Source organism: Panulirus ornatus, chromosome 31, assembly GCF_036320965.1.
Source record: "Panulirus ornatus isolate Po-2019 chromosome 31, ASM3632096v1, whole genome shotgun sequence".
Classification (NCBI taxonomy): Eukaryota; Metazoa; Arthropoda; class Malacostraca; order Decapoda; family Palinuridae; genus Panulirus; species Panulirus ornatus.
The window spans coordinates 532,817-555,994 of NC_092254.1; the positions used below are offsets into that span (position 1 = coordinate 532,817).

General features: G+C 44.1%; 1 protein-coding gene across 4 annotated transcripts in view; it reads left to right on the forward strand.

The window, feature by feature from the left end:
* Nucleotides 1-23,178, forward strand: part of LOC139758636 (uncharacterized) — a 184,068-nt gene that overhangs the window by 10,403 nt on the left and 150,487 nt on the right. For all 4 annotated transcript variants that reach the window (XR_011714874.1, XR_011714875.1, XM_071680163.1 and 1 more), the window contains exon 2: nucleotides 3,881-4,438. Coding sequence is in view for 2 of the 4 variants with exons in the window: in XM_071680163.1 (XP_071536264.1) it covers nucleotides 3,881-4,438 (558 nt within the window). In the remaining 2 variants the exon portion in view is untranslated. The remainder of the gene's footprint in view (nucleotides 1-3,880; nucleotides 4,439-23,178) is intronic.

Here is a 23,178-nt window from a genome sequence, read left to right on the forward strand (position 1 = left end):
ATTCCTTCAAACATACCCATTTTTGCTTTCCGAGATAATGTTCTCGACTTCCACACATTCTTCAAGGCTCCCAGGATTTTCGCCCCCTCCCCCACCCTATGATCCACTTCCGCTTCCATGGTTCCATCCGCTGCCAGATCCACTCCCAGATATCTAAAACACTTTACTTCCTCCAGTTTTTCTCCATTCAAACTTACCTCCCAATTGACTTGACCCTCAACCCTACTGTACCTAATTACCTTGCTCTTATTCACATTTACTCTTAACTTTCTTCTTTTACACACTTTACCAAACTCAGTCACCAGCTTCTGCAGTTTCTCACATGAATCAGCCACCAGCGCTGTATCATCAGCGAACAACAACTGACTCACTTCCCAAGCTCTCTCATCCCCAACAGACTTCATACTTGCCCCGCTTTCCAAAACTCTTGCATTCACCTCCCTAACAACCCCATCCATATACAAATTAAACAACCATGGAGACATCACACACCCTTGCCGCAAACCTACATTCACTGAGAACCAATCACTTTCCTCTCTTCCCACACGTACACATGCCTTACATCCTCGATAAAAACTTTTCACTGCTTCTAACAACTTGCCTCCCACAAAGCGACAAAGTATAATAAAATAAATAATATATATATATATATATATATATATATATATATATATATATATATATATATATATATATATATATATATATATATATTGGAAAGGATCACAATTTTGCGCGTGATAAAGTATATTCATGAGTCCACGGGGAAAATGAAACACGATAAGTTCCCAAGTGCACTTTCGTGTAATAATCACATCAACACGGGAGACACAAGAAATATAACATCGCATGTTTACCAGATAGCGCCCTAGCTACGTCTCTTAGTTTTATATCAACTGACTGTTATATTTCTCTCTTGTGTCTCCCCTGATGATGTGATTATTACACGAAAGTGCACTTGGGAACTTATCGTGTTTCATTTTCCCCGTGGACTTATAGGAATATATATATATATATATATATATATATATATATATATATATATATATATATATATATATATATATATATATAGTTTGTCATGTGGGTTCGTATTTATCTATTTCGTTCGTCTGTAGCTGAGAGCGTTATCTATTTCTTCCTTTTTTTCTGTAGTGTTGTGATAAGTGGTTCAGCCTTCGCGCAGGTCTCACTGTGGTGTAGGAGAGGAAAAAAAAAAACATAATTGGATGAGATTGTCAGCATTGTGGCTGGCGCGCGGACCTTGATATGGAGCACCTGGGTTACGCCTTTCTTGTCTCCACTTCTCTTTTTCTAACGGTTCCTGAGGAAGGGCGGGGGGGGGGGGGATGTTTGTTTGTCCAGGCCTTTGTGTGTTCATTGCTTTGTGTATCAGTGCCTGTCATGTATTTGTTTTCTTTGTATTGTGGTATGTGGTTTATGTCGTTTGCTTTGTGTTTGTTGATGGTTTGTCTGTTTTGTGTGGTTTGTTTGTGATGTTTCTGGTGTTATCTATGGTTGTGCCACACTTGCCATTGGTCCCTGATTGGTTTGTTGGTAAATGTGTTTTTGTATCTGGTTTTCTCTTGTCTTACACGATGTTTGTTATTTACTGTTTCGTTTGTTGTTCATAACATACAATTCTTCCTGAAGATAGAATAATTTATGGTTATTAAACCACACTTAACTTTGACCATCTCTTCACTTATTTACTTCTGAGTTTCTTGCTTAGAAAATTGCCAACTGTAGAAAATGAGCAACTATAGAAAATGAGCAACTATAGAAAATGAGCAACTATAGAAAATGAGCAACTATAGAAAATGAGCAACTGTAGAAAATGAGCAACTGTAGAAAATGAGCAACTATAGAAAATGAGCAACTGTAGAAAATGAGCAACTATAGAAAATGAGCAACTATAGAAAATGAGCAACTATAGAAAATGAGCAACTGTAGAAAATGAGCAACTGTAGAAAATGAGCAACTGTAGAAAATGAGCAACTGTAGGAAATTAGCAACTGTAGGAAATTAGCAACTGTAGAATATTAGGAACTGTAGCATAGTTTTTTAAGGTAATTTGTGGCCAGATTGGCTCTGAGTAACAGACATAAGGGGATACAGCAGGACTCACATACGTACCAGATTGTTTGTGAAGAAATAAACAGACGCGAGAGAGAGAGAGAGAGAGAGAGAGAGAGAGAGAGAGAGAGAGAGAGAGAGAGAGAGAGAGAAGGGTCAGGAAGTGGAGATGTTGGTCGTGGTTTGTGGTTAAGTGACGGTACGGAAGGAGGGGTTGGTTACTCGCGTGGTTGAGGATGATTGTGTGTGTGTGTGTGTGTGTGTGTGTGTGGTACGATGATGCTAGGTAAGGCATGTGTGTATCTGGAGTAGTTATTGTCATGTTGTGATAACCAGTGGTGCACGGTACGTGGTGATGTGTGCCGGGGTAACCACGGCAACATTATCGTGCACCACATCCATGCTTATCGTGTGAGCGGTAGCGCAAAAGTATTTCAGTGGTCACAAAGGATCTTGGCCAAACCGCCGCCAGTGGGTTGATGTGAAGTAAGATGTTACAGTTCGTATTTCAGTACATACATGACATTACATACATGACATTACATACATGACATTACATACATGACATAGTTTCATATGGTAAGTGGATACAATGTTAGAATGTCAGGTAACTTGTTATTAACAACAGTAAGGTGTTGATATTCCTTCCAGGGTTTGTTTTGATCTGTTCACTAAAGGCTAAATTTTTTCACATTTTAGACCTAGTGTTGTAGTTTGTGTCCAGATGTTTGACCACAAACTTTACAGTTCACATGATTAACATCTTCAGTTAAGGCAGAGCACCAGTAGTGACCCTGACGTAGCCTCAGTGTACCAGTTCCATCATCTTGTAATCTGCTGATCTGAATACTTTTTCCACATACAGGTTTGACTTGACCCATTTCACTGTGATGGAAGATGTTTCTACTTGTGCTTATCTCAACTCGTCTTCCTGCTCAAAGCGGCCAGGTACCTCTGTGTAATTATAGTATTGAGAATTGTATCTGACGATCCAACGTTGTCTTCAACATCAACTTTACTCAGCGCAAGTTTAGCTGGAGCAGCATTACTGTCATGCACACAGACACCTGCATGAGAAGACACACATAACAGCACTACCCTGCTGTGTACGGTACGTTACGCCAGGTGGTACACCATGTATGTATGGTACGTACTACCACGTGCACACTGAGTGATGCCTACATCACCAAGCGACAGCCTACACTCAATACCCTCAACTTTTGTATGTTACCTGAGCCTAAGAGGGGAAACTCCTCACCTGGTCCCCTTCTCTGTTCCTTCTTTTGGAAAAGTAAAAACTGGAGGGGAGGATTTCCAGCCCCCCGCTCCCATATATAGCCTGAGTCCAGTACTTATTTTATCGACCAACGCCTGGGAGTGGATGAACAGCTTAGTGGACCGTGGACCGAGTGCCGCATCCAGGATTCGAACCTATGCGCTCGACTCTGGGAGGGCCGTGAATGCGTCAGTCAGGAATGGTAATTGCCACTCTGGGTTGTATGAAGTTCATCAGGTAAGTACAACGAAGAGTTCAGCTAATGATAACTTACGAGCCATCCTTAATTGTGGACGCAAGATTACCGTAATGATCACGGTAATTATACAACATGTGTTATACGCTCATTATACAACATGTGTTATACATCAAAGTCTATAGAGACGTGAAAGAAGCTTCAGATCTCGCAAACGCTTCGAGACGTAGAGTGGTAAGCGAACTTGGACCATATTGTGTGAGAAGATTTGTTTGTTTTTGTGTTTTATCTTGTGTTTGTATGTTTACTAACTTGCCTCCTGGGTGTTGCAGCCTCAGTAAAGAGAGCAAGTACTCGTCCCTGCTGCGTCCCAGCCACAAGAAGAACAAGGAGAATGAAATCCGCGACACCGTCATCAACTACCGCACCTTAGATCGCCTTCACGACCGAGTGTCGGACCGCTTCATTGACCCGCGTGTGGATCCCAGGCTCCTGATGGATCCCCGCGCTGATCCCAGGGTCATGGATCCCAGGATGTTGGGCCTCATCGAACCCAGAGTGGAACCCAGGAAGGATCCCAGGCTGGAGTCCCGGTTGCTGGAGTTAGACCAGGAGGTTGAGGAGAGGTTCGAAGCTAAGACTCCACCCAGGATCGACGCAGACTTCAAGACCCGGCCGGAGCCGGAGATCAAGCCTCGAACTGAGTCCCGCCTTGAGGGCCGCATGGAGCCTCCCGCACGCGACCTCCGCCCGCGGGAACCTCCCGGAGACCTGCGGGAGAGGCTCCAGCGCCTGGAAGCGCGTATGGGGTGTCCCCGCGAGACGGACGCCCGGGAACGTTACGTGGAACGCTACGTGGAGCAGGTCAACAGCGAGAAGGAGAAAGACAGGTAGGTGGAGGGAGGCTTCACCAGGTACAGCAAGCCAGGTCATCGGGGGTTCCTGAGGAAGCCAGGTCAATATGTTGTCATGTCGGGTATAGACCAGGAAAGTTGTGAAGTATAGTAGTATTAAGTTATCATGCATGATCTTATACTTCAATTACAGTTTACAAAACTCCTCTCTCTCTCTCTCTCTCTCTCTCTCTCTCTCTCTCTCTCTCTCTCTCTCTCTCTCTCTCTCTCTCTCTCTCTCGTGAGAGTTGTCGCATTTGGCCAGAAAAGAACATATATTTCGTGAACATTTGCATTCCCTTTTATAGTTACCGGTCAGGATATAATATGTTAGTGTGTGTGTGTGTGTGTGTGTGTGTGTGTGTGTGAGGCATGACGCCTCGGGAAGTCCGAGCGTGAGAGATCCTGCAGGATCCTTCCTAGCCAGGCAGGTCACTCCACGCGGGTCCTTATCTTCACGCGTACATAACTCGCGCCAAATGTTGTTAATAATTGAGTCTTACAACTTGGTTTGAGATATTATGTTGCTCTCACCTGCTTGTTCTGATGGAAGTTATGAGGATATATGAGTGTAGGTTGAGCGCTGCCTCGGGTTATGAGGTGAGTGGTGAGTGCAAGAGGAACAGGACGAGATGAGGAAAGTGGTTAAGATGTGCAGGTGAGGGACACGTGGCGGGTCAGTGTTAACCTTGCTGAGCCATGAGAACAGTCGTGTAACTTCACTGGGTTCTCAGTTATACGTTGTCAAGCTTACATATTACGTCACGATCCTTGATGGTGGAGCACAGCAGCAGGCCCACCTCCAGACACGTGGCATCCACCTCTCCTGGTGGATGTCACCAGGAGAGGTGGAAGACTTGATGTAGAGGGATGGAGGGATGGGAGAGGAGGAGCAAAGGTAATGATTATAGGGACAGGAAATATGTAAGAAATCAGGAATGCGCAGCGGATTGAAGGAAATTCAGCGTAACCGAAAATCAGGAAAATTATTGAAGGAAAATGTTAAAGGAGAAAGAGCGAGATAATACGTGATGATTATATTTGTGTTCTTCTGTCATTATGTAGTGAAGGTAGGCAAGGATAGTTTTTATGAGGCAATTTCAAGTTCAGGAAATTATTCGATTCAACATAGGTGGAGTAAGATGATACAGCGGTTATGTGAATATATCCTTCACTGCCATTGACGTCTCACGATTAGGACTCGTAACCCATTATATACTACCTGACCTCGACGCCCAGACCTGCCCTTGGACCAGTAATTTCCCCCCACCCATCTCCACCACCCGCCCTGTCGAGGGGCGGGTGGTGGGGGCGTGGTCACCCTGGTGGCCAATACTGCCACGTGTGTGTGACACCCTCAAATGGGCCACACCCACTCCTGGGCCACACCCACTCCTGGGCCACACCCTCTCTCATCTTACTATCACACGCGCTCAGTCTTGACCCACAGGTCGAGGTTAGATGAGCTGTCTTCTGTGTTGAGGAATTGTGAATGTATTATGCTAATGATGTTTGATTATAACGAGACCCATATTTCGTGTCACTTGTACCATCACAGCCTCATTAATGAGTCTCATTATTTATTCAGATGGTCTGTCCCGGGGCTGATGATGGCGACTGAAAGGGGAGGGGGCCTGGAAATCCTCCCCTCTCATTTTTTTATTTTCCAAAAGAAGGAGCAGAGAAGGGAGCCAAGTGAGGATATTACATCTGAGGCTCAGTCCTCTGTTCTTAATGCTGCATCGCTAATGCGGGAAAATGGCGAATATATATATATATATATATATATATATATATATATATATATATATATATATATATATATATATATATATGAGAGAGAGAGAGAGAGAGAGAGAGAGAGAGAGAGAGAGAGAGAGAGAGAGAGAGAGAGAGAGAGGTGTTTAACAGTTATATACAACAAGGAAGCAGTCATGGTCGTTGGTGGTAATGGAAGGGACTGTGTCTTTAGGGTTGACACTGTCTTGCCCCGCTTGCCAGCCGCGGTTCAATCTCTCGAATCAATAAAGTATGTAGAGGTCAGTCTCCACTTGTACTCCAGAGTAGTTTCACTACCAGATTGCTGTCTTTGTGAACCTGAGATCATATTAGTGTTATTATAGTTGATATGTTTTTGTTGGTGTGTTTGCATGCGCAAGATGGTGTGGGGGGTGGGGGTGGGGTTACTTGGTCAGGGTAATTACTGTGTGAAGGTCATCCATCATCACATGTCAAGGATGATTGGTTTCCTGCGGTGGTGGCGCTGTTGCCAACCATTGTTATTGTTTGTGTGAAGTGTTGGTGGCAGAGTGGAGGCCAGCCTCCACCACCTGACCGGCTGTGCTGCAGCTGGTCGTACTGTGTGTAACGCCACCTGATGTACCTAGGTTCACCCTGAACAATGAGACTCACACGTCAGCAAACATATCACTGATTACAACAGTTTTGTTTGCTTCACCTGTGGCTTGATGATGATAACACGACACAGGTTCATGTGTTTTCCTTAAGGTTCCTCAAGGATCCGTCCGACTGTTTTGTTATGGTAGAAACATTGTGGTGACGGCCTGTCATCAGCGTTTCGGGGCTGGATAATGTCATACCCTTCATCATTTATAACCTTGGTCATTACAGCGAGAATCCTATTAGCTTCTGTCATCATTTATGTCGTGTGTAACTGGTGGTGGTATGTGTGATTACAAGGATAATCTTAGGATAATGTTGGTCATGTGGCTGAGTCCAGTTGTCATCATGTTGCGCACCACACTGGCCTCTACCAACACACACTTCCCATGTTCTGTTTGGTGCACAAATATTATAGTGTGTGTCTTGTTCATATGTGAAACACACTAGCTCGTCCACCCCATCTGAACATGAAAAGCATTATATATATGTATATATATATATATATATATATATATATATATATATATATATATATATAATGGAGAGAATGAGTGAAGAAAGATTGGCAAAGAGGATATATGTGTCAGAGGTGGAGGGAACGTGGAGAAGTGGGAGACCAGATTGGAGGTGAAGGATGGAGTGAAAAAGATTTTGAGCGATCGGGCCTGAACATACAGGAGGGTGAAAGGCGTGCAAGGAATAGAGTGAATTGGAACGATGTGGTATACCGGGGTCGACGTGCTGTCAGTGGATTGAACCAAGGCATGTGAAGCGTCTGGGGTAAACCATGGAAAGTTTTGTGGGCCCTGGATGTGGAAATGGAGCTGTGCTTTCGGTGCATTACATATGACAGTTAGAGACTGAGTGTGAACGAACGTGACATTTGTTGTCTTTTCCTAGCGCTACCTCGCGCGCACGCGGGGGGAGGGGGTTGTCATTTCATGTGTGGCGGGGAGGCGGCGAGAATAGATGAAGGCAGCATGTATGAATGTGTACATGTTTATATATGTATATGTCTGTGTATATATATGTATGTATACATTGAAATGTATAGGTATGTATATGTGCATGTGTGGGCGTCTATGTATATACATGTGTATGTTGGTGGGTTGGGCCATTCTTTCGTCTTGTTTCCTTGCGCTACCTCGCTAACGCGGGAGACAGCGACAAAGTATGATAAATGAATGAATATATATATATATATATATATATATATATATATATATATATATATATATATATATATATATATATAAATGTGTTTTATTTCATAATAAGCTGCAATAGTTCACTTCGCTATTGATACAAATCATGCCTTGCGTTAATTGATCAGAGATTGTGGTATGTATCTTCTCACGCTTTCTGAGCAACATACTGCACATCGTTTCCGGACCAGTGAACGCGGTGTTTTTTTTTTTTTAAGAATCATGGAAATTCATTTTCCAGTTTTATCAGTGAAGCAGATACTGTCGTGGAGGTCGAGGATGGAGAGAAAGGATGTTCATAGATGGAGCGGTACACACTCACGAGTGGGTTTGAAAACCTTGGCTCTTACAGTAGAGTACAGTACAGTACAGTACAGTACAGTACAGTACAGTACAGTAGAGTACAGTAGAGGGACTTTGAAGTGGTAGGATTGTCTGGTAATGAAGAGGTTGCAGGCCAGCTGAGAGAAGTTGGTCCAGGCTAGTCCAGTGGCTGATCCTCTCTATATGATGGTTGCTATCTCTGTATTATTATTATTATTATTATTAGTAGTAGTAGTAGTAGTAGTAGTAGTAGCATCAGCTGCAGTAGTAATAGTAGTAGTAGACTTAATCATAGCAGTATTATAAGTAGTCATAGCAGTAGTAGTAGTATTTTTATGTATTTGATTATAATGTTTATTTATATATTTCTAATTAGTCAGCTGTGTCACCGAGGGCGTGGTGGCTGAGGAGCGAGTGGTGTGTTGTTTGGTGAGCAAATATATCGTCAGACCTTTGTGTTGTCCCAGACAAGAAGGCACTATACCATCTGACCTCCTCAGAAAGTTTATCTAACCACGACTCACAATATGGCAACACTCCTCGATTGTACCCACACCCGGAGTCGAACCCGAGACTTTTGAGTTGCGAGAGTAACGTGCACAGTGTAGGCATTACCTTCACAGGTTCGCCAGTCATGTTTTGTGCGATACATTTGTCATGCTGATTGGAAGAGTTATCTGAAACCACATTTTGGTCGAATTTAGCGTGAATTTCAGTATATATATATATATATATATATATCTATATATATATATATATATATATATATATATATATATATATATATATATATAGAGAGAGAGAGAGAGAGAGAGAGAGAGAGAGAGTGTGCTTCATAATGAGTTTTGATGATTTAGGGGTTACTGGATACTGGTCATAAAAGCAAATATTTCTTACATGTTATTGAGAGCGTAATGATTCTTCAACAGACTTGCATGTTAAACCCTCATCTTAGATGGATAACATTACGAATCAGGTTCATGGAAGGCCATGCATAAAGTGGGGGGGGGGGGGAATCAGCATAAAAAGTAAATAGATCTTTACATTTTCAAAGTGACATGATATGACACAAGGACAAAAAATGACGTAATATGACACAAGAACGAAACAATGTGAGAGCGCACCAAGCTCCTGACGTTAAGATGTGATCATTCTGAGACGGATCGTTCACTGGTGTGGAGATCATTTTTGTGTTGTGTGTACGTATGGACATACGCTTACCGTAATGGCTGATAGTTACGTGTGATCAAGGGAATTATGACAATATAGAATCATAGGACTTTAGTGTTCCTACAGAAATTATTCTATTTTTAGCCTAGCGGTATGATGACCATGACCTTTTACTGACCTCTACTCATAAAGGTCATGGTAAAAGATCGTGGTAATCATATGTAGGAGTCGTACCCTCGTGGTCATGGGTCGTATGGTCGTGGTCATGGGTCGTATGGTCGTGGTCATGGGTCGTATGGTCGTGGTCATGGGTCGTATGGTCGTGGTCATGGGTCGTACCGTCGTGGTCATGGGTCGTATGGTCGTGGTCATGGGTCGTATGGTCGTGGTCATGGGTCGTATGGTCGTGGTCATGGGTCGTACCGTCGTGGTCATGGGTCGTATGGTCGTGGTCATGGGTCGTATGGTCGTGGTCATGGGTCGTATGGTGTGGTTAAGGGATTAACATGTTTCCTTGTATTACCATTTGATAACCACTTCAGGAATTTGTTGATGTTTAGTGTACATTAAGGAGAAAAATGAAAGCTTCACTGGTTCATTTTCCCTTGAATCTTGTTCACTGTGCTTTGTTGAGTTACTTTGCTGCTTCATTGTGACTCGCGGGTTCATTATGCTGTGGTGGTTGGTTGTGCTTCGCTGGTTCAATTGGCTGTAGTGTTCATATAGAACCTTGTTGGTAATGAATGGGGTTTCGTTTACCGTCCCGGGCCTTCTCGATACAGTTTCACTTACATATTTCTTTATGCCCTACAGTTTCCACCCTCGTACGTTTCATATCGTTCATATTCGTATGTAATATCGCTCACACTTTCCCCTGATGATTGAGAGTTTGTCTCGTTTGTTGGTTCACTTTCGTGGTTCATACGGCTTCTTATTCCGACTGTGTTGGTGAGACCCGCATCGTTAACAGAAGCAGCTTCGGTCAGTCTGCTTACGTAGATGATTATTGTATTGTGTGCAGCAGCAGGAGGAAGGTATAACCATGCTATGAAACCTGCAGTGTTGCGGGAAGAGCCAGTGTGATGCGGTCCTCAAGTATTGTGTTGATCTTACCACATTATGTACATAGTAGTTCACTAATGCTTTACTGCCTCTACACAAGATGCTTTACTGCCTCTACACAAGATGCTTTACTGCCTCTACACAAGATGCTTTACTGCCTCTACACAAGATGCTTTACTGCCTCTACACAAGATGCTTTACTGCCTCTACACAAGATGCTTTACTGCCTCTACACAAGTAGTAGTAGTAGTAGTAGTAGTAGTAGTAGTAGTAGTAGTAGTAGTAGTAGTAGTAGTAGTAGTAGTAGTAGTAGTAGTAGTAGTAGTAGTAGTAGTAGTAGTAGTAGTAGTAGTAGTAGTAGTAGTAGTAGTAGTAGTAGTAGTAGTAGTAGTAGTAGTAGTAGTAGTAGTAGTAGTAGTAGTAGTAGTAGTAGTAGTAGTAGTAGTAGTAGTAGTAGTAGTAGTAGTAGTAGTAGTAGTAGTAGTAGTAGTAGTAGTAGTAGTAGTAGTAGTAGTAGTAGTAGTAGTAGTAGTAGTAGTAGTAGTAGTAGTAGTAGTAGTAGTAGTAGTAGTAGTAGTAGTAGTAGTAGTAGTAGTAGTAGTAGTAGTAGTAGTAGTAGTAGTAGTAGTAGTAGTAGTAGTAGTAGTAGTAGTAGTAGTAGTAGTAGTAGTAGTAGTAGTAGTAGTAGTAGTAGTAGTAGTAGTAGTAGTAGTAGTAGTAGTAGTAGTAGTAGTAGTAGTAGTAGTAGTAGTAGTAGTAGTAGTAGTAGTAGTAGTAGTAGTAGTAGTAGTAGTAGTAGTAGTAGTAGTAGTAGTAGTAGTAGTAGTAGTAGTAGTAGTAGTAGTAGTAGTAGTAGTAGTAGTAGTAGTAGTAGTAGTAGTAGTAGTAGTAGTAGTAGTAGTAGTAGTAGTAGTAGTAGTAGTAGTAGTAGTAGTAGTAGTAGTAGTAGTAGTAGTAGTAGTAGTAGTAGTAGTAGTAGTAGTAGTAGTAGTAGTAGTAGTAGTAGTAGTAGTAGTAGTAGTAGTAGTAGTAGTAGTAGTAGTAGTAGTAGTAGTAGTAGTAGTAGTAGTAGTAGTAGTAGTAGTAGTAGTAGTAGTAGTAGTAGTAGTAGTAGTAGTAGTAGTAGTAGTAGTAGTAGTAGTAGTAGTAGTAGTAGTAGTAGTAGTAGTAGTAGTAGTAGTAGTAGTAGTAGTAGTAGTAGTAGTAGTAGTAGTAGTAGTAGTAGTAGTAGTAGTAGTAGTAGTAGTAGTAGTAGTAGTAGTAGTAGTAGTAGTAGTAGTAGTAGTAGTAGTAGTAGTAGTAGTAGTAGTAGTAGTAGTAGTAGTAGTAGTAGTAGTAGTAGTAGTAGTAGTAGTAGTAGTAGTAGTAGTAGTAGTAGTAGTAGTAGTAGTAGTAGTAGTAGTAGTAGTAGTAGTAGTAGTAGTAGTAGTAGTAGTAGTAGTAGTAGTAGTAGTAGTAGTAGTAGTAGTAGTAGTAGTAGTAGTAGTAGTAGTAGTAGTAGTAGTAGTAGTAGTAGTAGTAGTAGTAGTAGTAGTAGTAGTAGTAGTAGTAGTAGTAGTAGTAGTAGTAGTAGTAGTAGTAGTAGTAGTAGTAGTAGTAGTAGTAGTAGTAGTAGTAGTAGTAGTAGTAGTAGTAGTAGTAGTAGTAGTAGTAGTAGTAGTAGTAGTAGTAGTAGTAGTAGTAGTAGTAGTAGTAGTAGTAGTAGTAGTAGTAGTAGTAGTAGTAGTAGTAGTAGTAGTAGTAGTAGTAGTAGTAGTAGTAGTAGTAGTAGTAGTAGTAGTAGTAGTAGTAGTAGTAGTAGTAGTAGTAGTAGTAGTAGTAGTAGTAGTAGTAGTAGTAGTAGTAGTAGTAGTAGTAGTAGTAGTAGTAGTAGTAGTAGTAGTAGTAGTAGTAGTAGTAGTAGTAGTAGTAGTAGTAGTAGTAGTAGTAGTAGTAGTAGTAGTAGTAGTAGTAGTAGTAGTAGTAGTAGTAGTAGTAGTAGTAGTAGTAGTAGTAGTAGTAGTAGTAGTAGTAGTAGTAGTAGTAGTAGTAGTAGTAGTAGTAGTAGTAGTAGTAGTAGTAGTAGTAGTAGTAGTAGTAGTAGTAGTAGTAGTAGTAGTAGTAGTAGTAGTAGTAGTAGTAGTAGTAGTAGTAGTAGTAGTAGTAGTAGTAGTAGTAGTAGTAGTAGTAGTAGTAGTAGTAGTAGTAGTAGTAGTAGTAGTAGTAGTAGTAGTAGTAGTAGTAGTAGTAGTAGTAGTAGTAGTAGTAGTAGTAGTAGTAGTAGTAGTAGTAGTAGTAGTAGTAGTAGTAGTAGTAGTAGTAGTAGTAGTAGTAGTAGTAGTAGTAGTAGTAGTAGTAGTAGTAGTAGTAGTAGTAGTAGTAGTAGTAGTAGTAGTAGTAGTAGTAGTAGTAGTAGTAGTAGTAGTAGTAGTAGTAGTAGTAGTAGTAGTAGTAGTAGTAGTAGTAGTAGTAGTAGTAGTAGTAGTAGTAGTAGTAGTAGTAGTAGTAGTAGTAGTAGTAGTAGTAGTAGTAGTAGTAGTAGTAGTAGTAGTAGTAGTAGTAGTAGTAGTAGTAGTAGTAGTAGTAGTAGTAGTAGTAGTAGTAGTAGTAGTAGTAGTAGTAGTAGTAGTAGTAGTAGTAGTAGTAGTAGTAGTAGTAGTAGTAGTAGTAGTAGTAGTAGTAGTAGTAGTAGTAGTAGTAGTAGTAGTAGTAGTAGTAGTAGTAGTAGTAGTAGTAGTAGTAGTAGTAGTAGTAGTAGTAGTAGTAGTAGTAGTAGTAGTAGTAGTAGTAGTAGTAGTAGTAGTAGTAGTAGTAGTAGTAGTAGTAGTAGTAGTAGTAGTAGTAGTAGTAGTAGTAGTAGTAGTAGTAGTAGTAGTAGTAGTAGTAGTAGTAGTAGTAGTAGTAGAGATTGCTTTACTGCCTCTACACAAGATGAAAGTATTCAGATGTAGGTGTACACATGGCATAAGAAGAGTCATCATTATTCCTCTCTTTTTTAATTATTTGTTGAGTCTTGTTACATCTGTTGGCTCCTGTCCGCAGCTTCCCCCACTCCGTCGTCGTCTTGTCCTGGTTCGTATCCAGCGGTTGCATGGGGGGGGGGGGGGCTTGGGGGGTTACATTCCCTCGTCACATGTTACGCCACGTTCGTCAAGTCACGGAGGATTTGAGGCAGGTGGATGGCCGCTGGCCCGTGACAGCTGTGTGCCGCCCGCAACACGTCACACACGCGCACGCGCGCCTGTAACGCTTTGTGTAACGCCTTTGTGACGATCGGTGTTAGCTCTCTGGCTATTTAGTGCCGTCTTATGACGCTCGTATACAGGATTTGTGACGCGCGCGTGACGTCTGTAAAGATCTTAAAATGCCTTCGTGACTCGTGTTACGGTCGGTGTTCCCCTTGATTTTCTGGTGACGCCCTGTGACGCTACTTTGGTACAGTTGATATCGGTGTGACGCCCCGTGACGTTATGTTACTGTTGATACTTGTGTGACGTTCATGTGGTGACGCTTGCATGTTACCAGTGACGTTGATGTGGTGACGCTTGCATGTTACCAGTGACGTTGATGTGGTGACGCTTGCATGTTACCAGTGACGTTGATGTGGTGACGCTTGCATGTTACCAGTGACGTTGATGTGGTAACGCTTGCATGTTACCAGTGACGTTGGTTCAACGTCCGTTGACGCTGATGTGGCAACACTGATACCATGTGACGACCTCCACACCGGAGCGAAGGTTTTGTTACAAGGAGTCATCACCCTTGAGAATCGTTCTGCCTTACTCACTCTTCTAGAATCATGTGCGTCAGGGACGTGACGTCAGAATCATGTGGTCAGGGACGTGACGTCAGAATCATGTGCGTCAGGGACGTGACGTCAGAATCATGTGCGTCAGGGACGTGACGTCAGAATCATGTGGTCAGGGACGTGACGTCAGAATCATGTGGTCAGGGACGTGACGTCAGAATCATGTGCGTCAGGGACGTGACGTCAGAATCATGTGGTCAGGGACGTGACGTCAGAATCATGTGGTCAGGGACGTGACGTCAGAATCATGTGGTCAGGGACGTGACGTCAGAATCATGTGGTCAGGGACGTGACGTCATAATCATGATGCACACTGGAGTCCTCATATTTACCACGAGGCTTACCCGCACGACGCTGCCCTCTAGGTAGGATGACCCCTGACCTGACCCTTTAAGGGTTTGGTCAGACGCCAGGTTAGCCTAGCCAAGGGTCGTAACGTAGTGCTCAAGGGTCGTAACGTAGTGCTCAAGGGTCGTAACGTAGTGTTCAAGGGTCGTAACGTAGTGTTCAAGGGTCGTAACGTAGTGTTCAAGGGTCGTAACGTAGTGTTCAAGGGTCGTAACGTAGTGGTCAAGGGTCGTAACGTAGTGTTCAAGGGTCGTAACGTAGTGTTCAAGGGTCGTAACGTCCTTGGTATAAGGTTGGAGTTCTTAGGAAATCCTTGAAGGTCCTTTGGAGTCCTTGGAGTCCTTAAAAATGTCCTTAGAGACCTTTACGAGCACTTAGCCTGCTTTGTGTCTGGTGCGTGTCCTTGGAAATGCTACGAGTTCCTTGTAGAGTCCTTGGTAATGCTGGTGTGTGGTTGTTATGGTCATTGTAATGGCAGCGTCAGACCCAGTGTCTCACCACCTGCTGGCCCGCCCCGTTGTACTGGGCAGTGGGAGACACTTTTGGTCTACAAGTGTTCAAACTTAGTATTTAAACCTCCCTCCCTCCCTCCCTCCCTCCCTCCCTCCCTCCCTCCCTCCTCCTCACAAACCTTGGCCACCCTCCTGCACTCAAGGAGGGGGGGGGGGGGGGGGGGGGGACACACAGCTCGTTAACCCCCCTCCCCCCCTCGGTCCGTGTCTCCCCCTACCCCCAGCCCAAGTTAATCACACCTGACCTTGACTACCCACCTCCCCTCTTCCCTCCCTCCCTCCCTGCTATTGTCGCTAGATCACTTCCTCCGTGGCTACACCTGCCTGTAACACCACCTACTTACTACCTACTTACCTACCTTATTATCTACCTACATAGGTACATTCTTACTACCTATTTGTCTACCTTATTATCTACCTACATAGGTACATTCTTACTACCTATTTGTCTACCTTATTATCTACCTACATAGGTACATACTTACTACCTACACGAAGAGATCTTACCATCAGGTAGGGCGTGGCGTGATACATGAATGACAGACACAAGGAAACGACGAAAGAATGGCCCAACCCACCCACATACACATGTATATACATACACGTCCACACATGCACATATACATACCTATACATTTCAACGTATACATACACTTGTTACAATGGTTGTAGGTTCATCTGGCACACATCCCAGCTATATACACTGTATCACGGGTTGATTTTGAACATTTTCCTGTCAGAGAGAGAGAGAGAGAGGTTGTAATAGTGTTGATCGATAAGTTAGTTGTGTGATTTTTTTGTGTACGTAGGTTTTTGTTATAACAAAAGTTGTGATTATTTTCCGTTTGCATGTATCATTTTGTGTGTACACATTATTATTATTATTATTATTATTATTATTATTATTATTATTATTATTATTATGAATATCTCATTGTCTCCGGAGATTTGCGTGCAGTGTAGTTTGCACAGGTCATGTCTGGGGTTTAAGGATGTATGTTAGGTTCACACGGGTCATGGGGCAAGGTCAGGGACGCCGGTGAAGACGGAAGGTGGATAAGACTCGACTGGTGTCCCCTGCGTCATGTGACGTGGTCATGATGTAAGGAAGGAGGAACCATGTCAGGTTGATGAGGACAAATTAAACAACATCACACACACCCGTGCGACCTTCACTGGGGACCAGTTACTCTCTGTTCTTCCTACATGCGTCATAACAACGTTACACTGCTTGTAGCACCTAACCTCCCACACCATATACTCTCAACCACACAGCACCTCTAGCAACCTTATTATATGCCTTATTCAGTTCCATAAATGATACATACAAATCCATCTGGTTTTCTAAGTATTTTTCACATACATTATATATATATATATATATATAACCTTTTATGTAGGTTTGCGGCAGGGGTGTGTGATGTCTCCATGGTTGTTTAATTTGTTTATGGATGGGGTTGTTAGGGAGGTGAATGCAAGAGTTTTGGAAAGAGGGGCAAGTATGAAGTTTGTTGGGGATGAGAGAGCTTGGGAAGTGAGTCAGTTGTTGTTCGCTGATGATACAGCGCTGGTGGCTGATTCATGTGAGAAACTGCAGAAGCTGGTGACTGAGTTTGGTAAAGTGTGTGAAAGAAGAAAGTTAAGAGTAAATGTGAATAAGAGCAAGGTTATTAGGTACAGTAGGGTTGAGGGCCAATTCAATTGGGAGGTGAGTTTGAATGGAGAAAAACTGGAGGAAGTGAAGTGTTTTAGATCTCTGGGAGTGGATCTGGCAGCGGATGGAACCATGGAAGCGGAAGTGGATCATAGGGTGGGGGAGGGGGCGAAAATTCTGGGAGCCTTGAAGAATGTGTGGAAGTCGAGAACATTATCTCGGAAAGCAAAAATGGGTATGTTTGAAGGAATAGTGGTTCCAACAATGTTGTATGGTTGCGAGGCGTGGACTATGGATAGAGTTGTGCGCAGGAGGATGGATGTGCTGGAAATGAGATGTTTGAGGACAATGTGTGGTGTGAGGTGGTTTGATCGAGTAAGTAACGTAAGGGTAAGAGAGATGTGTGGAAATGAAAAAGAGCGTGGTTGAGAGAGCAGAAGAGGGTGTTTTGAAATGGTTTGGTCACATGGAGAGAATGAGTGAGGAAAGATTGACCAAGAGGATATATGTGTCGGAGATGGAGGGAACGAGGAGAAGAGGGAGACCAAATTGGAGGTAGAAAGATGGAGTGAAAAAGATTTTGTGTGATCGGGGCCTGAACATGCAGGATGGTGAAAGGAGGGCAAAGAATAGAGTGAATTGGAGCGATGTGGTATACCGGGGTTGACGTGCTGTCAGTGGATTGAATCAAGGCATGTGTATGGGGGTGGGTTGGGCCATTTCTTTCGTCTGTTTCCTTGCGCTACCTCGCAAACGCGGGAGACAGCGACAAAGCAAAAAAAAAAAAAAATATATATTATATATATATATATATATATATATATATATATATATATATATATATATATATATATATATATAATCTTTTCTTTCATACTATTCGCCATCTCCCGCATAAGCGAGGTTCCATTAAGAACAGAGGACTGGACCTTTGAGGGAATATCCTCACCTGGCCCCCTTCTCTGTCCCTTCTTTTGGAGAATTAAAAAAAAAACGAGAGGGGAGGATTTCCAGCCCTCCGCTCCCTTCCCTTATAGTCGCCTTCTACGACACGCAGGGAATACGTGGGAAGTATTCTTTCTCCCCTATCCCCAGGGATAATATATATATATATATATATATATATATATATATATATATATATATATATATATATATATATATATATATATATATATAACCCAAGATTAAGTGGATTTTGAAAAGGAGAAATATATTATTTTCGATATCTTTTTCCTGAGAAGGTCAGGGTCAAAGTTCAGAGTTGGATTTCGTTACTGAATTATTCATATTTTTTAAGACAATTTAGAGAAGGCAATATTAAGATGATGTACATGGCTGATGGGATGATGGGCGCAATGTTCAGGTTGTAGTAAGGGAAGATCGTCGTTAAGGTCATCTTCAGGATATGAACATGTGAGGCTCCGGGTCATGCTCCCCGCCCCCCCCCCCACACACGTCAGTCTTTACTGTAGCAGTTGTTGGTTGGGGAGGGAGGAGGGACACGTTGGTCACGGGCGTAGCTTCCCAAGCAGCGGCACTCCGGGGTGTAGGAGGGAACGTAGCCCCCCTTCGCAGACTTGAGCAAATCATCATCATCATCAAACGCCAGCGGTGCATTAGGTACTCATAAGACTCATTCTGGGGTCAGAGGTCAGGGTGTGGGTTAGGTGTGGTTCGTGTGAGGCTTGGTGAGCGACGTGCACACACACCACCTTCCTCCACGGTAAAGCTGGCACGTTAGGTGAGGTGAGGTTTGTACTGCACTGACGAACTGGTTTGTGTGTGAGGTTAAGGGAAGGTTAAGTAACGTCACATCAACCTGAACCTCTCACATGTGGAACGTGACCTTCCTGCTTGCCAGTTAGTCACTGACCCTCACACGTCCGGTCATGCGCATGAGAAACGTCTCCTGTCATGTACCCAACACCCAGCCAATCATGGATCTCCCTGCCACTGAAGGTGGCCTGCCCTCGCTACTTTAGATGTATAATCGTATCAGTTCGTAGTTGCTACTAGTGTAGAAGAGTCATCATTACAGCAGCTGCTATGTATGTAATTCAGACATTTCAATGAAACGACTTTGAAGTGTCGTATCTTGAGATACACTTAAACACTGGAGTGAAACGTGAATGTTTGAGGTGAACCAGAATGAACAGAGTAACGTTATGACACTGGGTAATGATGTCATATCTTACGTGTCATGTATGTGAGAACAGAACCTGTGTCCAAGTGGTGTTGTAATAGTATTATTTGGTTTGTTGTGGTTATTTATATGTTCATTCTCGTATTTATGTAAGTTTTGTTCTGATGATGTTCCTCGTAACCCCTGACCCTGCTGGTAGTCATGGTTACAGCCTCACGCCCCTGGAAGCATAGTATCACCTTGTGCAGACAGGCGCCGTGGCTGGTCCACATCAGGAGCACTGTTCTTGCCCTCCACGACAACCTTGGTGAAGCCAGGTACCTTGCGGCTAAGCTTAAAGAAGTCCAGCTTGGTCAAGCTATGCTTGGTGAACTTGCTTTGGCGGAGACAGACTTGATTTTCCCTGAACCGAATTTTGATTTATGCAAGATTGAAACCAAATGTTGCGCATACGGTCACCTCCGGGTGGTGGCGTCGTCGCTCATGCACACACATACCTGACGACCTGAGTGCATGACATTCCTAACTCTTTCTTGAATCCATAAGTTTGTGGTTACCACTGGAATATTTGCATGACTGGGCTAGCCAAGACACCTCATAAACTCGTAATCTGCTCAGCCACTTATATACACACACCTCACGATTTCCATTCAGTGTCAAGACAGAATCATCAGCTAACTGAGAGGGAGTTGGCTGTTCTAGACCTTAGAATGGCACTGAAGGGAACTACGAAACACTTCATCCATAGGCTTTCATGTCCTCGTATTGCTCTTGTATTACATGTTTCCATCACTGACCACCAGGGTTCTCTCCCTCTCAATCCCAGGATGATTCATGAGTCGGTATTCTCGCAGTTCTTTATTCACTGTACAGGGTTACCACACGCGCCTTGTGGCACTCTCTCCTGGGAGGAAAATGTGTATGTGTAAATTCTGTGCAAGCTACAGGTAGGCTACAAACACATGGCATTAGACAGTGTGTTATCTAGACGAGAGGTCAAGTTGTTACCTGACGAGAGGTCAAGTTGTTACCTCGGGTAAAGGTCAGGCGCGTGTTTCTGTCATGTAGTAGGATGAAAGTTAGCCGCTTGGTGCTGCCATCTGGTGGGCAGCCGTGACATTCCTTGACATTCCTTGTCGTCACACATGCAACATAATATGACACGTCAGTATTACACACACAAACCTTCCAACTCAACCTTAAGCAATTTTCTTAACTCCAGACGCTAGAAGTTAGAATATGCAGTCAGTCATATGTTCCTTGGGTTACTTCGTCGAACTTAGAACTCAGTAACTTGGGTAAGATGTAAGTTACACTGGGTTCACATGTGTCCCTTACTCTTATATTCAGAAGCTACAGCAGCTGTATCAGTACGCCTTAAAGTCGATGACTACAGCAGGTCTGTCTATCTTCCAATAAGCCATAAGTTGAAAGGTTAGCAGAGTTATTATATCTTACGTGGAATGGTGTGATGAGGTGGATCCGGTAGATGTGTGAGGTGAGGTGAGCGTCGGTAGCCACTGTGAAGAATGTTATGATGTTTATATTGAGATATGAGACCATTTCCATCCAGGTTAGCCCAGTACACGTCATCCATCTCTGTTCTTAACCCCTGTCTGTCCATCGTCAGCTTCCCATCACCAGAATGCACACATCCTCAGCTACATCACCTCTCCACCTTTGACCTCACCGGCTGCACCAAACGAATCGCTTCCAGTTGAACCATATTCCAACTGGACTCTTCATCAAGCCTTGCCACCTGAAGCTGCACCCTGCTTAGCTTTACTCCGGTGCTGCTGCATTCTGTTTAGCTGTAACCCCTCAAGAAACTGCATTCTATTTAACTGTACCCGTTTCGGCTTCACCTGCTTCAATGGTGCTGTTCTTCTTCCCGTTTCAGCTCGACTCACCCCAGCCACCACGCCCGCACCTCCCCCAGTATTTGCACCCACGGCAGCAATCACAACCCTGCACCTGCATGTGTGTGTGTGGCCGACCCTTGACCCTCCTGTGACCCTGGACCCACCTGGCTCTGCTGTCCCCCAGGCGTCGCATCCTTCAGGACCACAGTTTCTAGTTTGATAGATATGGTTTGGGCAGAGACCAGTGCCAGGAACGGTCTATCTCTTGGCCCCCTTCTGTTGGTCTCTGTTGGTCTTAGTGTGTGGTCTGTGAGGGGTCTGTGTTAACCTTGCCAGTCATTAATGCCGTCTTTGTCTCTTGGCTGTCTCTGATGGTCTGTTATCGTCTTTGTATGTTGGCTGTCTCTGATGGTCTGTTATCGTCTTTTTATGTTGGCTGTCTCTGATGGTCTGTTATCGTCCTTGGGTGGTCTTACATTTACACTTGACGGTTTTGTCATGTCTCTGTTGTCTCCAATGGTCCTGGTGGTGTCATACGGCCCTCATCTGCCTACCATTCTCTCAGTAAAACGACCGTGTCAGCTTCATCTTGCCTCCTGTTGACTGTCTGGTCTTAACTCGTCACTATGGGCGATACCGGTACCTCAATAACTCCTGAGCATCGCCTTAAAGCTGCGGTTTCGTTAAATCATGGCCAGATATCCGCATAACCTTGACGCAGATGCAACGCGAGGACATGGGTTCGATCTTATGTGCTGGGTCGTTTAGGACGAGAATCAGATGGCTTTATACTGTCATTAAATGACTTTTCATCATCGTGCTGGAAGATGGCAGAGTAGTTAGTGTCTCGTTCTTGTCATTATGCGCAAGATGATGTGAGACGAGGAACATTTTGCTGCTCACCTCATAATGAATGTTTCGACGTTACAAAACATCACATATGATTTCTTCTATCTCGCTACTTTGTCCTGAGGGTCAATCACAAAATGTATAGGAAGTGCATATGTATGATTCTGGTGGTCACGGGGTCGTGCTGTGATGGTGGTCAGGGGTCGTGCTGTGGTGGTGGTCAGGGGTCGTGCTGTGGTGGTGGTCAGGGGTCGTGCTGTGATGGTGGTCAGGGGTCGTGCTGTGATGGTGGTCAGGGGTCGTGCTGTGATGGTGGTCAGGGGTCGTGCTGTGATGGTGGTCAGGGGTCGTGCTGTGATGGTGGTCAGGGGTCGTGCTGTGATGGTGGTCAGGGGTCGTGCTGTGGTGGTGGTCACGGGGTCGTGCTGTGATGATGGTCACGGGGTCGTGCTGTGGTGGTGGTCAGGGGTCGTGCTGTGGTGGTGGTCACGGGGTCGTGCTGTGATGGTGGTCACGGGGTCGTGCTGTGATGGTGGTCAGGGGTCGTGCTGTGGTGGTGGTCAGGGGTCGTGCTGTGGTGGTGGTCAGGGGTCGTGCTGTGATGGTGGTCAGGGGTCGTGCTGTGGTGGTGGTCAGGGGTCGTGCTGTGATGGTGGTCACGGGGTCGTACTGTGGTGGTGGTCACGGGGTCGTACTGTGGTGGTGGTCAGGGGTCGTGCTGTGGTGGTGGTCAGGGGTCGTGCTGTGGTGGTGGTCAGGGGTCGTGCTGTGGTGGTGGTCAGGGGTCGTGCTGTGATGGTGGTCAGGGGTCGTGCTGTGGTGGTGGTCAGGGGTCGTGCTGTGATGGTGGTCAGGGGTCGTGCTGTGGTGGTGGTCACGGGGTCGTGCTGTGGTGGTGGTCAGGGGTCGTGCTGTGATGGTGGTCAGGGGTCGTGCTGTGATGGTGGTCAGGGGTCGTGCTGTGGTGGTGGTCACGGGGTCAAGTCGTCCTTGTGAAGGAGAGGCACACTGACCGTGGACATCAGCCCTCACAGTTCAAGTTTTTGCTTGCACTGTACGTGCAGAGTGGAGCTGCAGCCACGGACGGTCTCACACATACAGAGATTGTACCTCTTAACTCCTGGTTACCCATCCAGTAATGACCAGCAGAGACTCTGTGACGTGAGGATGGTTTAGATTTCAAGATAGTTTACTGATATACAGTGATATGCAAATTAGATCTTGTACGTGTTTGTTGGCCGCTGGATCACACACATGTGGTAGGTACGTGAGGGATGTGTTGTATGACAGTTGGCAACGTGACAGGAGAGTTCATGTCTTATGTTCGTATGATAGTGACGTGTGTACCGTCTCTGGTTCGTATGATAGTGACGTGTGTACCGTCTCTGGTTCGTATGATAGTGACGTGTGTACCG